The sequence below is a fragment of the Lepidochelys kempii genome, chromosome 6 (assembly GCF_965140285.1).
Source record: "Lepidochelys kempii isolate rLepKem1 chromosome 6, rLepKem1.hap1, whole genome shotgun sequence".
Lineage (NCBI taxonomy): Eukaryota > Metazoa > Chordata > Testudines > Cheloniidae > Lepidochelys > Lepidochelys kempii.
In genome coordinates, this window is record NC_136385.1 from 104,710,069 (window position 1) to 104,724,460 (window position 14,392).

The 14,392-nt window shown below is 40.9% G+C and overlaps 1 protein-coding gene across 13 annotated transcripts in view; it reads right to left on the bottom strand.

The window, feature by feature from the left end:
- The window catches only part of BTBD7 (BTB domain containing 7), a 114,632-nt gene that overhangs the window by 20,422 nt on the left and 79,818 nt on the right, over positions 1–14,392 (bottom strand). For 10 of the 13 annotated variants that reach the window (XM_073349493.2, XM_073349495.2, XM_073349494.2 and 7 more), the window contains 2 exons: positions 14,180–14,388; positions 6,069–6,144 (listed from right to left, as the gene is read on the bottom strand). The exons of 2 other annotated variants lie outside the window; for them this stretch is intronic. In XM_073349493.2, coding sequence (XP_073205594.2) covers positions 6,069–6,144; positions 14,180–14,388 — 285 coding nt within the window. Of the gene's footprint in view, positions 1–6,068; positions 6,145–14,179; positions 14,389–14,392 lie in introns of those variants that run through there. One more of the 13 variants, XM_073349501.2, reaches the window with a different exon arrangement.

Here is a 14,392-nt window from a genome sequence, read left to right on the forward strand (position 1 = left end):
CAGATTTTTAAGGGCAAAAGGGACCATTATCATAACTGAGTCAGCTATACAGCACTGGCCATATAACCCATCTAATAATTTCTGCATCCAGCCCATTATTTCTGCTTGAGATACAACACACATTTTACTACATACAACTGCAAATATGCTGAACAGCTCTGCAGAACGACTTCAGAAAAAACTGAGGAACCATCTCTTGCACCTCACATATTCCAGAAGGGATTACTTAAAACAAGAAATCACATGCTTCTACACACTGGAAGAAAAAATATCAGGAAACCCACCCAGAGATCATGCAAGAACCCCCAAACAACTATAAAAAACCTGATGACATCTACCCACCACAAAAACAGAAAGTGGAACCAACTACAACTATTTGACAACCACGGAACACCACATTCAGCAGAAACCATAAACCAGGACCCACCACTTGGACACTACACCCAATCATCCACTTATCAATGCTCCTTTAACTGCAGTTGAATTATACGTACTCTCCACGGGACTGAACTTCTCCCCACCACAGAACTTGACACCATACTACAAGAGAACTAGAAGAATTCTTTTGCTGACTCTGCTTCAAACAATTCTTTCACAACAAAAGACAGCACCACCCACAACTACCGTCATACGCCCACAGACAGTCATAAGAAAAAAATCATCTGACTGGACATCCCACAGCAGACGAAACTACACACTTGATCATTACATTAGTTGCTTGAGGAAAATAATCAGTGAAATTCTTAACAAGCATCACATCCACCACAATCTTTCCACTGCGGAGAGGACAGCTATACAGTCCCTGAAATCCAATCGCTAGATAGGGATCAAACCAGCAGACAAAGGGGATGCCACTGTAGTCCTCAACCATGATGATTACGTCAATGAGGCCGACTGACAATTCTCTGATACCACCTATTATAAAGGAATCAAAGAAGATCCCACACCACTATTCAACCAACAATTTAGGGATATCATCAAATCCTTTCCCAAACAACTCTGAGAAATTATACGACCTCATCCCCCATCTTCCCAAGATACACAAATAAGGGAACCCAGGCAGACCCATTTTATCTGGCCACAGCACTCTTACTGTAGGAATATGAGGACTCTTAAACCATCCTCAAACCACTCACCACAAAGGGACAGTTTCCTCCGCGACACAACTGACTTTCTCCAGAAACTCCACAACACCAACCTCCCCCAGAACACCATTCTTGTACTTCCTAAATACATCAATATCTCAAAACAATAGAACTGCTGCCTGTCTCAAATATCTAGAAGACAATGGACAACACTGAGATATCCACTCCACAGACATTGTCAAACTCATCCTTTTCATCTTCAGCTTTAACAATTTTACATTCAACAACAAACTTTATCCAAATCATTGGAATAGCCAGGAGTACTAGAATGGCTATTCATGGGCCACCTTGAGGAAGAACTTCTGAACAAATGCGTCACAAAACCAGGGTGGATAAAAAAGATTTTAAAGTAAATAAATAAATTTTAAGAAATCAGTTTTTTCCCCTCAAAAAGCATTTTATCAAAAAAATCTGATCTAAAGACATCATAGCTCAAAGATATCTCTTCATGGAATAGGGATTATAAATTCTAATTCTACAGTATGAGAATATATTCATGTAATGTTTAAGAAAAGTTTTATAAATGAGTTCCAACAGTTCATGGATTAGGGACCCAATTTTATGGAGTTTCAGGGGCTTCTGTATAGATTATTTAGGTTAATCTTTCTATCTACCCAATGGGACTCAGTGCTCAGCCTAGAAGATACCATCAGAGATGCTTAGCTTTGCAATTCTCAAAGTGTGGATTTGCATCTCCAGACATAACATGCTTGTTAACAGCAAAAATGTTTTTAAATAAATACATAAATAAAATATAGGGAGATGAGAAATAACGGACCTCAAATTTGGGTACACAGAGTCAATCCCTTACCTCTCTCTAAAAATGAAAAGTTTCAAAAAGTTCAATGACTAGAAGATCTTGGGGGCAGAATAGACAAGGAGAAGTAGTCTGGTGATAAATGTGAGAAGGGAGGGGACAGGCAGTAGAAACAAAGGTGAAACTGTTTGAGCAGCATATTCCAGAAGCCTTGAGGTCTGAGCGTAGCCTTCATTTATTTGAGATCTACCATGTCACTCTCTCACTGGAAGGGAAAACCTATAATGGCAGCAGGCCATAAAAGAGACCCAGTTTGGGAAAATTTTAATGAAGTTCCTCCATCTGGGCGTAAGACAGGCATGCATGCAAAATACAAACAGTGCAACAAAGCAATGCAAGGCCTGGTTGCGCGAATGAAACATCATCATGAGAAGTGTTCCTTTTCAAGAGGAAGCTGCACTGAAGATGATGAAAGGAACATGTCTGAACATGCAGGATCTTCAGGTTGGTAACCTTTTTTATTTCATACTTCTTTCTTAAAGACTGCCTGACTTCCTTCTGGACTATTCTTGAATTCTCATGTTTGAGCAAAAAATTTAGTTGTTACTCTATGGTACTATCATTTTAGATGCAGTTGTGATAAAAAAAATAAATAGCTGAAATAGGCAGATCTTCCTTTTACAATCTCACCTTTAAAGAAGTACTGAGTGTTAGTGAATGCAGTGAGTAATATTAAATGAGCAGTATGGTAATAATAATTAAACAACTGCATTGACTTATTTTGTTGAGGAGAATCCATCCTCAACATACAGGATTCTGAAAACTATCCACCTTCAAGATCACCATCATTTTCTATAGTTTTAGAGTTATCTGCCAATGATAGTGTTTCAGTCACATAATGTATGCCACATAGCCACAATATATCATCTGTAGCAAAAAGAAAAAAAAAATCTCCATCATCCAGAAACAACCATAGATAAGTTTGTGATACGGTTCAAGTGCTCATTTGATGCACCTCCTAACCAAAGACTTCAGTGTTCCCGAAATAAAGGCTAATGTTGTTGAAACTGTAAAAAACTTCCGTAACAACCACTTTGCAGCAGCTGCTTTGAAAAAAGTGGGAGGAACCAAGCTAACTCTCCCACAAGACATGCGATGGAACTCAGTAGTGGACTGCTTTGGGCACTATATCAAGAACTGGCCTAATCTGATGACAGTTTGTGAACAAAATCATGAAAAAATAGATGGCACTGTCACAGCCAAAGTTCACAACATTGGGCTTAAGAGAAATGCTGAACACATGCTGAGTACCCTGAAGCCTATTTCTGTAGCCTGCAGGGAAACAGCTGTTTTATTGCTGATGCTGTTGAAATTTGGAAGGAACTGAGTGAGATCTTAAAAAGAGAAATATGCAATCACAGAATTAAATTACAAGCATTAAAAAACACTAATGGGACAAGCACGGTCTCCAGCTCATTTTGATGAGCTCATCAGCTCATTTTGACTTTCCCTTCATCCACAGTTGCAGGGGTAAGGGCTGCGGGGTGGAAATGAGGGGTGTGGGAGGGTGCTCTGGGCTGGTGCTGCAGGCTCTGGGGTGGGGTTGTGGGTGAGGGGTTTGGGGCGCAGGAGGGGGGCTCTGGGTTTGGGGGGGCTCAGGGCTGGGGCAAGGAGTTGGGGTGTGGGAGGGGGTCAGAGCTCTGGGCTGGGGGTGCAGGCTCTTAGATGGGGCCAGGGATGAGGGATTTGGGATGGGCTCAGGGCTGGGGTGCAGGATTACCTCGGGCGGCTCCCGGTCAGTGGTGCAGTGGGGGGGCTAAGGCAGGTTTCACGCCTGTCCTGGCACTGCGGACTGCGCTATGCCCCGGAAGTGGCCAGCAGCAGGTCCGGCTCCTAAGCGGAGGCGTGCAAGTAGCTTGGAGCAGCTCTTGCCCACAGGCACCGCCGCCCCCCCCCGCAACGGATTCCCGGCCAATGGGAGTGTAGCACCGGTGATTAGGGCAGGGGCAGCGCACAGAGCCCTGTGGCCCCCCTGCCTAGGAGCCAGACCTGCTGCTGGCCGTTTCCAGGGTGTAGCACAGTGTCAGAACAGATAGGGGATATCTGGGCAGCACCACTGACAGGACTTTTAATGGCCCCGTCGGCAGTGCTGACCAGAGCCGCCGCGACCCAGTGCCTTACATTCCGCGACCCAGTACTGGGTCGTGACCCACAGTTTGAAAACCACTGCCTTAGAAACAAGGATATTCCACCAGAGAAGTAGACTGCATCATGGAATGGACCACCCAAATACCCCAAGAGAACCTGCTTCAATATCAGAAAAAAAACTGCTGACCACACACTCCTAGTTGTCACCTATCATCCCACATAGGAAAGCATATGGGGTATCAAACAAGCAATAACAACCCATACTTGATGAGGACCATATCCTGAAAGAAATCCTTCCCAAATCCCCTCTCCAGAGGTAAGTTCCCCACAGACCAGGACACACAAACTCAAAATGGTACCAGACCCTGCCATAACAGATGCAAAAAACCTACAGACATATCTCCACTGGTATGATGTTCAACACCCACCACAACATACCCTTCAATATCCACGGGTTCTACACATTACTATTACAACATGTGGTGTACCATATCCAGTGCATTAAATGTCCCTTTAATTCAGTGGGGGAAATGAGACAATCACTATGCTCCTGAAAGAACTCAGAAAAATAAAAAAGACAAAAACACCGTATCACCTCTGGACGAACGCTTCTCAAAAAACCATCACTCCATAGCTGTACAACACCTTCAGAAGATGAGCCTGGGAACTTAAATCCAAAATTCTGCTAGACACCAAAAGTCATGGACACTGTTATAAGAAGCCATAAACCCAATCTGTAACCAACTAACCCCCTTTGTCTTATGACTATGGCCCTACCAAATTCAGGGTCCATTATGGTCAATTTCACAGCCAGAGGGTTTTAAAATTGGTCAATGTCACAATTTCAGATGTTCATATCTGAAATTTCACAGTGTTGTAACCATAGGGGTCCCAACCCAAAATGGGATCGTGGGGGGGTTGCAAAGTTGTTGGGGGATCCAAGATTGCCACCCTCACTTCTGTGCTGCCTAGGTAGCAGCTTCCGAGATTCTTGCAGTTAGAGGAGGTTCTGGGAGGTGAAGGTGGGTAGAATCTCCCCTATGTCGCTAGGAGCATCCCAGCCGGGGGCTCCTAGTCCAGGCCAGTGACAGATTAAGGAAGTCCCAAGTCCAGCCAGTGTAGTGCGAGAACCTGCTCCAGCACAGAAGAGAGGGCGTACCACCCTCATTTCTGTGCTGCCTCTGGAGGTGGATCTGATCTCCCCACCAAGAGCAGCCATTCAGGGGAAGGACAAGTCCTGTCCCTCCCCAGTATGGCTGGACTAGCAGCTAGGAGCCACAGGCTCCCAGCAGCAGGGGAGATCAGATTGCACAGGGAAAGGCTGATTTCAGATCGTGAATTTGGTAGGGCCTTACCTATGACTGTAGAGGTGTTAACTGGCCATTTTGTCTTAAATGGTCTTATTTTAACTGATCCCCCTTTGTATCTAGCTGTAACACTCTGAGTACCTTTCCCAGACCTGAAGAAGAGCTCTGTGTAGGTCAAAAGCTTGGTCTCTTTCACTATCCGAGGAAGATAAAATAAAAGTTATTACCTCACCTATCCGGTCTCTCTAATATCAAGAGTGCTTGTGCTTTTGGCTATTTTCTACTACAATGTTTATTTGCTACTGCTGATGTTTCAGGGCTTGTCTACACTGGCACTTTACAGTGCTGCAACTTTCTTGCTCCGGGGTATGAAAAAACACCCCCTTGAGCACTGAACGTTTCAGCGTTGTGAAGTGCCAGTGTAGACAGTGATCCCAGGGCAGGTAGCTACTCCCCTCATAGAGGTGATTATTTTATAGCGCTGGGAGAGCTCTCTCCCAGCACTATTCTGTGACTACACAGCCATGTTAAAGCGCTGCTATGGCATTGCTAGTGAAGACATGCCCTCAGTGAAGACAAATTCCCAGTGTAGTGCTTTTGTTTAGCTTTCCTTTGCTCACAGTATAGTCAGATTACATGTTTTCTTGAACTACAAACTATCAGTTTGAAATGTCCTCCATTCCATTCATTTTTTAAAAACAAGGTTCTTACCTCTGTCTGCTATTCTTTTCATCAACTGATGTTCTCCCCATTTAACAAGATACTTAAGAATATCTTGTTCACTTGCCTACAATAAAGAAAGGGAACACAATGCATACTTAGTTTATTAACAATGCGTTGCATGGGAACCACTGAACATACAAATATTTCTCAAAAAACTTAACTGAGTCACCTCACAACAAAAGCATATTCACATTAGCCTTCATTCTACTGTACCACTATTGCTTCAAGTACTTTGTAGTAAAACTGATAGCTAAACTTAGGAAAAGATAGAGTAGGAATATCTAGCTTTAGGTTCTGCTATACAATATACGTTTCCCAAAGCAATACAGTTTGCAAAGAACCTGGTGTAATTCATCTAATCTACAAAGTGACTATTTAAAAAAACAAAAATAAATCCTCCTCAAACCTGCTAACGCTGTTTGGTTTTTTTCATTATGATTTTACAAGTGTCTGCCCCCACTGCCTTCTCTCTTTTAGGAGTTTGTAAAGTTTTTTTTAAAAATATTGTTTCTAGAGTTAAAAAAAAATCTCCATTTTTAATAAATTCTTTCTGTTCATAAAAAGTTCTGGAACTCACCTGTGCCACATGCTCCACCCTTTTCTTCTCAGCAATCTAGAGTTACCACTGGGCCGGTATTTTTACCAGTTGCCAGGGAAATAATTTAATCTGCCCCCACCCCTTTTTTTTTTTTTTTTTTTTTTTTTAAAAAAAGCAGGATCTAAAGCTTTCCATCATCATCACAATACTCTGGGGGGAGAAGTGGGGAAAGATATCTAATGCTAAAACTTTGTGCCCAGTAGGGCCATCAATCGCAGTTAACTCAAGTGATTAACTCAAAACAAATTAACTCGATTACAAATATTAATTGTGATTAATCACAGTTTTAATCGCACTATTAAACAATAATAGAATACCAATTTAAGTATATTATGAATATTTTTGGATGTTTTTCTACATTTTCAAGTATATTGATTTCAATTACAACACAAAACAGTCTATAGTGCTCACTTTATATTATTTTTTATTACAAATATTTGCACTGTAATAAAGATAAGCAAAACGAATAATATTTTTCAATTCACCTCATACAATTACTGTAGTGCAGTCTTTATTGTGAAAGTGCAACTTACAAACGTAGATTTGTTTTGGTTACATAACTGCACTCAAAAATAAAAAACAGTGTAAAACTTTAGAGCCTAAAAGTCCACTCAGTCCTATTTCAGCCAATTGCTCAAACAAGTTTGGTTACATTTGTAGGAGATAATGCTGCCCGCTTCTTGTTTATGTCTCCTAAAAGTGAGAACAGGCATTTGCATGGCACTGTTGTGTCGAAAGATATTTATGTGCCAGATACGCTAAAGATTCATATGTCCCTTTATGCTTCAACCATGATTCCAGAAGATATGCATCCATGCTGATGACAGGTTCTGCTCGTTAACAATCCAAAGCAGAGCAGACCAATGCATGTTCATTTTCATGACTGGAGTCAGATGCCACCAGCAGAAGGTTGATTTATTTATTTATTTATTTATTTTTGGTGGTGGTGGTTCGGGTTCTGTAGTTTCTGCATCAGTGTTTTGTTCTTTTAAGACTTCTGAAAGCATGCTCCACACCTTGTCCCTCTCAGATTTTGTTTGGCACTTCAGATTCTTAAATCTTAGGTCAAGCGCTGTAGCTATTTTTAGAAATCTCACAGTGATACCTTCTTTGCATTTTGTCAAAATCTGCAGTGACAGTGTTCGTAAATCAAACAACATGTGTTGGGTCATAATCCGAGACTGCTATAACATGAAATTTATGTCAGAATGCGAGTAAAACAGAGCAGGGGACATACAATTCTTCCCCAAGGAGTTCAGTCACAAATTTAATTAATGCACTATTTTTTTAACGATCATCATCAGCATGGAAGCATGTCCTCTGGAATGGTGGCTGAAGCATGAAGGGGCATATGAATGTTTAGCATATCTGGCACGTAAATACTTTGCTACACCATCTACAAAAGTGACATGCGAACACCTGTTCTCACTTTCAGGTGACGTTGTAAATAAGAAGCAGGCAGCAGTATCTCCCGTAAATGTAAACAAATTTGTTTGTCTTAGCAATTGGCTGAAGAAGGTCTGAGGTGGACTTGTAGGTGCTAAAGTTTTACATAACTGCACTAAAAACCAAAACAATCTAATAAAAACAATTCTACATTTGTAAGTTACACTTTCATGATAGAGATTGCAGTACAGTACTTGTATGAGGTGAACTGAAAAATACTATTTCTTTTATCATTTTTACAGTGCAAATATTAGTAACAAAAAATAATAAAGTGAGCACTGTACACTTTGTATTCTGTGTTGTAATAGAAATCAATATATTTGAAAATGAAGAAAACCAAAAATATTTAATCAATTTCAGTTGGTATTCTAGTGTTTAACAGTGTGATTAATCAAAATTAATTTTTTAATCAGTTAATTTTTTTGAGTTAATCGCGTGAGTTAACTGCGATCAATAGCCCTACTCACAATTAATTGCGATTAATTTTTCAAAATTGTTTGACAGCTCTAGTGTCCAGCTAAAGATGCTGCAGTGTTCCCACTTCCGCAGTTTAAAAAAAGAAAATTATGTTATCAACCTTATGTGTGTTCCCTCTCTAGATACTATAAGTGGCTGCTGAAGGGGGGTTTGTGAAGTTACCTTGTGGTTGGAGTTGCAGCAGGCTTGCCTTGTGAGGTGGGGATGCATTTATTTTGCATTTCAAAGGTGGTAACCCTATAACAATCCTATATATTACTTTGTAAAAATATAATTTTCTTAGTATGTCCCCAGTTACAGACATGAACATGATCTTCAAAAACAAGTTTTGTAAGCTTAAAAGGGAAAATTGTGTCTTATCAGTGAATTTTTATTCTAGAACCCTCCATGTCAGACAGACTTCACAGTGGACATTCCCTGTCTCCAGGGGAACTAGGAACAGACCAGATCTTTGCTCAGAGCCTGAATTTAGGATTACCCCACAGAAGGAACTCTCCAGAATTATAGCTTCCAAAGCTGAAGAATACTAATTATATAGAAGTTCAAAAGCACTATTCAACTCAAACCATTTGAAGTATTGTTGTGACATGAAATTTAGGGATTTCCTGGAGAAACACATTCTTCCCTTTCAAAGTGATTAAGAGAGCAATAGCAAGAAAATACCCTGGACATATTCCAACCTTCCAAAGGACAGTCCTAGAATGAAAATTCACAAGTAACAGAATGTTACCTCTCTCAGTCCCCTTTCTGTCAGTCTTCACAGTGGGATGCAGAAAGCCATCCCTAGGAAGGGAGCAAGGATTCAATTTACCCACACAGGATTGAAGATGAACTTGTGGGTTACTGGGGCATCCTGGTCTGGAACATCTTTGCTACCAAACGTTGCATCAGGAGGACTGAAGATGTCAACATAGTGTTTGAGAAAGTGTGGGTGGGAGGTCTCATCATAACACACGTGATCTCTTTGCCCATTAAATGGCTGCTGTTTTCACAGAATGCATGGTAGTGAGAGGAATTTTACCCCCTGTAAGCTCTGTTCACATCTAACATGAATTTTACTTCTCTAGGATGTTTGGATTCATCTAGAAGGACAATATCACCACTTATTACAGGTGGAAGTGGGGACGGAGGCCTGGCTAGTAATGGAACCACCATGTTTGATAGAACATATAACAGGTTTTCAGTGAAGCATGGCAAGCTCTAAAAGCCCCTGGGAAAGAAGGTGGTGAATAGGCAAGATAGTTTTAGTGAGAAGAGGAAGGGACATACAAACTGAAGCTGAAGGTTGGTTTTATTAGGATTTGTATTGCACAGATCAAGATCATGACAGGAATCTTCACATTGTGAGAGATTTGTTAAGATTGGTGATACTCAGGAATCTGTTATGTGACAATGATTAGGAATGGGTTTCTTACAGTGAAATATGCCTGCAGTCACTGACTTGTCTTTCCAAGCAGTTTTGGCCTTGATCCCCATGGTTGGGGAATCTTGTAAAAACACTACAATATCCTTTGCTTCAGCCGACTTGGCCCCTGTCTCTTTCTTGTAATGCCAATATCTAAACCTCAAGTGATATATACAGAGACAAAATTTGTAAATTTCCTCTAAGATGCTAGTACAATATTTATCACCATTTTAGAACAAGTGACCATAGTTCCTCTCTCTCAGCTTCCCAGCTGATGGGTTAGGCAGCACTGGATGCACTTAAAGGCTAGATGGTCAACAGCATTCCCTCAGTTCTAAGTGTGTCTTGCTGAGCTGGCAGACCTTAACTTTCCTTCTTGGTGTAGAACCCCGAGGAACAGAGTGAACATGGACAGGACATGAGCAAAGCTGCTTCTCCAAAGAGTGCTGAAGGTTTTTTGCCTTTTTAGAAACATACCCCATGTGTCTGAAGAATCATCTGCTAAAAATGAAGGAGTGAGCGTGATGGTCCATCGCATGAGACAGGGTATACTCCATGTCTTCTCCTTGGGCCACCCAGCCCCTCTGAAGTCATATGAGTCTAGATATATTTCTACATGCAATCTGGGACCTGCACTGATGACCAGATTCTCTGGACTTTACATCTGGTAACTTAAATAATATTAAGAACCAGTTCACTATGAGATTATAGATCTGGATAAAGATCTATATATACTGATTTGTTGCAATTCATGGTTGGAAACAAAGCAAGAATTGTGCTGGGTGTTAACACAAGACCCACTACCCCAGGAACTGACTCAGTTTATTTTAGGAGGCATGTGCTAACTTTTGGCAAATAAGACACAATCTTCTATCTCTTTTCTGAAATAAAGGTGGTCTTGGAAAATAGAAGATGTCCACATTTTGTGAAGGCTGTAACTGGCCCTTCCACTTGTTCATTCAAAGTCATGTTTCTAGAGACTTGGTGATGGCTTCTGGGCCCTGCATAACATGATGAGAAGCCAGTTGGACAATGGTAGACATAAATCCCTTTTGCTTGAAGGAAGGGATGATATGGCATTTGTGAATAATCATGCAGAAGTTGCAAGTCCAAAAGGGGACTATACTATATTGAAAATGCTTGTTGTAACAGAAGCCAAAGTATCTTTGAGTGACTCTCCCCAATCATATATTCACTAGATTCCAGGAGTTTGTTTTCATATTCTGAAACTCTGGGAAGATAATTCTGTAATGATAGATTTCAGTATTTCCATTTGGAATGTATATCTCCTTGTAGAGCTAAGACCTGAGATCTTAAATGGGCTGCATTGTTTTATTTTGTACCACAGACAATTGTGTGACTGTACCAAAATGTGTCTCTCTCCATGGAACTGGTGCTACTGTTCCAATGAGCACGAGATGGACTATTGCAACCTGCATCATTTGATGCTAACAAAGATCTTAATCATGTTGGTATATTTTAATTTACTTTGGGGAAAGAATCAACTTGCCTCTGGAGCAATGAGTGAGTTCTACTGCATACAGTTCTCAGATTTTCTCAAGCCTCCTTTTCTGAAGTGGTCCACTCCCAGGAAAGGGCCAATCCTGAAGCACTGCTCAGAGACCTTGACCCATTCCTACTGGGAGCTGGTTTCACTGTGGCCTGTTTGAGTCCATTGGTGTGGATCTTGCCCATACTCCAGCTGGGAGCTGGGTTCCTTCGGCCTGTTTTCTCCATCTGCCATTTCTGAGGGTGGGAAAGGGAGAAGAGATGCTGTCCTTCAAATCCTTCTCAGAAAGCCAAACACATTTTTCTGCTTTTCTTTTGTAGTTTTGAGGAATACCTGGAAGCCACTGAAGAAACCAAGACATTAGTTAAACGTCTTTTGAAAGCTCTGCTAAGGATGGAGACCTGGAGACTATTGTGTCTGTTACTTGGAGGCAGAGAATTCTGGAGAGTTCTTCCTGAGGTGCGGTTCTAAGCCCAGGCTCAGAGAAAAAGATCTGGTCTGCCCCCAGTTGCCCTGGGGACTGGGAACACCCAATGTAAAGACTGACATGACAGATTTGTGCTGCAGAACTGAAGCTTCTAGGACATGGCCTGGATAGTTTCACTCTTAAGTTCTTAAATTTTGCCCCATAGTTACAACCTTTCTTCTAAGACAAAGGTGTTAGAGAGGCAGGCCATTAGCATAACTGCTTCAACATATCTCCCAAGTCGCAGAAGCTTACTAACTAGGGCTGGTCAGAAAACAAGAATTCATTTAAGGGGGTGAGGAGAGGTTTTGACATTTGTTTTTGTTCCACATCAAAAGACATTTCTTACTTACACACGTATAGGGCACTTATCTCTGATGTGGGAGACTCAGATTTAAGTCCCTGCTCTGCCTAATTCAGAGAGAGATCTGAACCTGGTTTTAAAACATCCCAGGAAAATGCCCTAATCAGTCAACTATACAGTGAGTCTCTCTCTAGTTTTGACCAGAAATTCCATCCTACACACGAGAAATCTTCAAATTGAAACCAATATGTTTCTGCAAAAAAGTCTTAGTTTTAACAAATTGGCATTTTCTGATGAAAAACATTGTCAAAAGACATCCAACCAGCTCTGTTACTCATGGATCACTTGTGTGGCGCAGTATGGCCATTACTCTTTGCCTATTGTCTATTTCTAGGATGCCAAGGGCCAAACTACAAGAACTAGCAGTCTGGGACCATGAGAAAATGCCAATAAATCATGATTAAGAATGAACTTTCATCAAGCCATAGAAGTTACAGAAGTTATTCCAGGATCTACAGCACATCACTATGAAATTATGAGGAGCTTTGGCTTGAATCAGCAGACTCTAAATGAGAAGGGAAGAAAGGACACAGAGGCTAAATGCATTGCTGGCTGAATTTCACTGCCACAGAATGGCACTTATGTCATTCGGAGTCTAGATTTAGCTCACACATTCAGCCACACTGCAAACATAATTACTTTGAGAGGAAAGAGAAAACAGACAGGTGGGAAAGTACAAAAATAAAGGTTCATCTGAGTGACTACTCTTTAGGTATGTCTGTGTTACCCGCCGCATTGGTAGGCAGCCATCGATCCAGCGGGGGTCGATTTATCGTGTCTAGTCTAGACATGATAATCAACCCCCCGATCACTCCCCCTTTGACTTCTGTACTCCACCACCGTGAGAGGTGCAGGCGGAGTCGACGGGGGAGTGGCAGCAGTCAATTCACCACAGTGAAGACACCACAGTGAGTAGGTCTAAGCACGTCGAATTCAGCTACTTTATTCACGTAGGTGAAGTTGCGTAACCCAGATTGATCCCTCCCCCCCCCCAGTGTAGAGCAGGCTGTAGTTGTTTAAAAAGGTGATTTGGAAAGGAAAGATGTGGGCTGATGCCACCCATGATAATTTTTTCCACTTGTTGAAAGAAGTTCAAAGTCATTAGAAGTTCATAGTTTTCCAGGCTACACAGAACCTGATAAGTGGAAAACTAGTGAAATGGCCACATCACAGGAGTTGAAGAATGAAAGAAGAAACTTTTATTAAGACTCTTCAAATCAATTTTGTTAGTTTTTGTTAACATCTAATTTAAATTACTAATGAACATTTTAGAGAAAGGCCATATATTATGGTTTCAAAACTTCTGCCCCTTCAATAAAAGTGTAAGAGCAAACAGTATACATCCTCACAGAAGATCAGTGTAATCATCAATATTTCTAAGGTAAAAAATAAGCAGTATGTTTAAACACAAACCAAAATAATGCTTGCACACAGTTTACACATCAAAGTAGCAAAACTGAGACTGCAATTTCCATAAAAACTTAAACAGGCAAGGCAAAAGTTTAACCTAGAACTGTTTCATTTAAAATAATTCACAGCTGTGGACTACTCTTAGACTTTCAAGCAATAGTTTATACAGCCAGTTTAAGTTAGGTTAAAAGTCAAGAAAACAAAGTACTTTCCTTAATCAGTTCCTCTACTGTGGTTTTTGTGTATACGTGAGTTAAAGAGAAAGCTTTATTCTGCGCACACAAATGCACAAGAATATTAATATCTATTCTTCCCATTTAGGAAGATTTAAGATTTTATTCACTCTGAATGCTTCTGCTAAATGTAAAATACAGCTTCAAAACATAATTAACTACTTTTGGAAGGAGGAGATTAAACATTTACCTGTAAATAGTCAGACTGGATAGCAGTCAGCAGGTGGTCCTTGCTCAGTTCATAAAAGACATCTGAAGTCATGACCTGGGTAAACTCCTCACAGAGGAAATGCAATGCTTGGCGGTATACCCACTTGGAGCCATATGGCTGAGAACTCCACTTGAGAATGGCAATTAAAGTGTCTAGTGAGATGCTCTCAGCAATAATATCCTCACAGCCTAC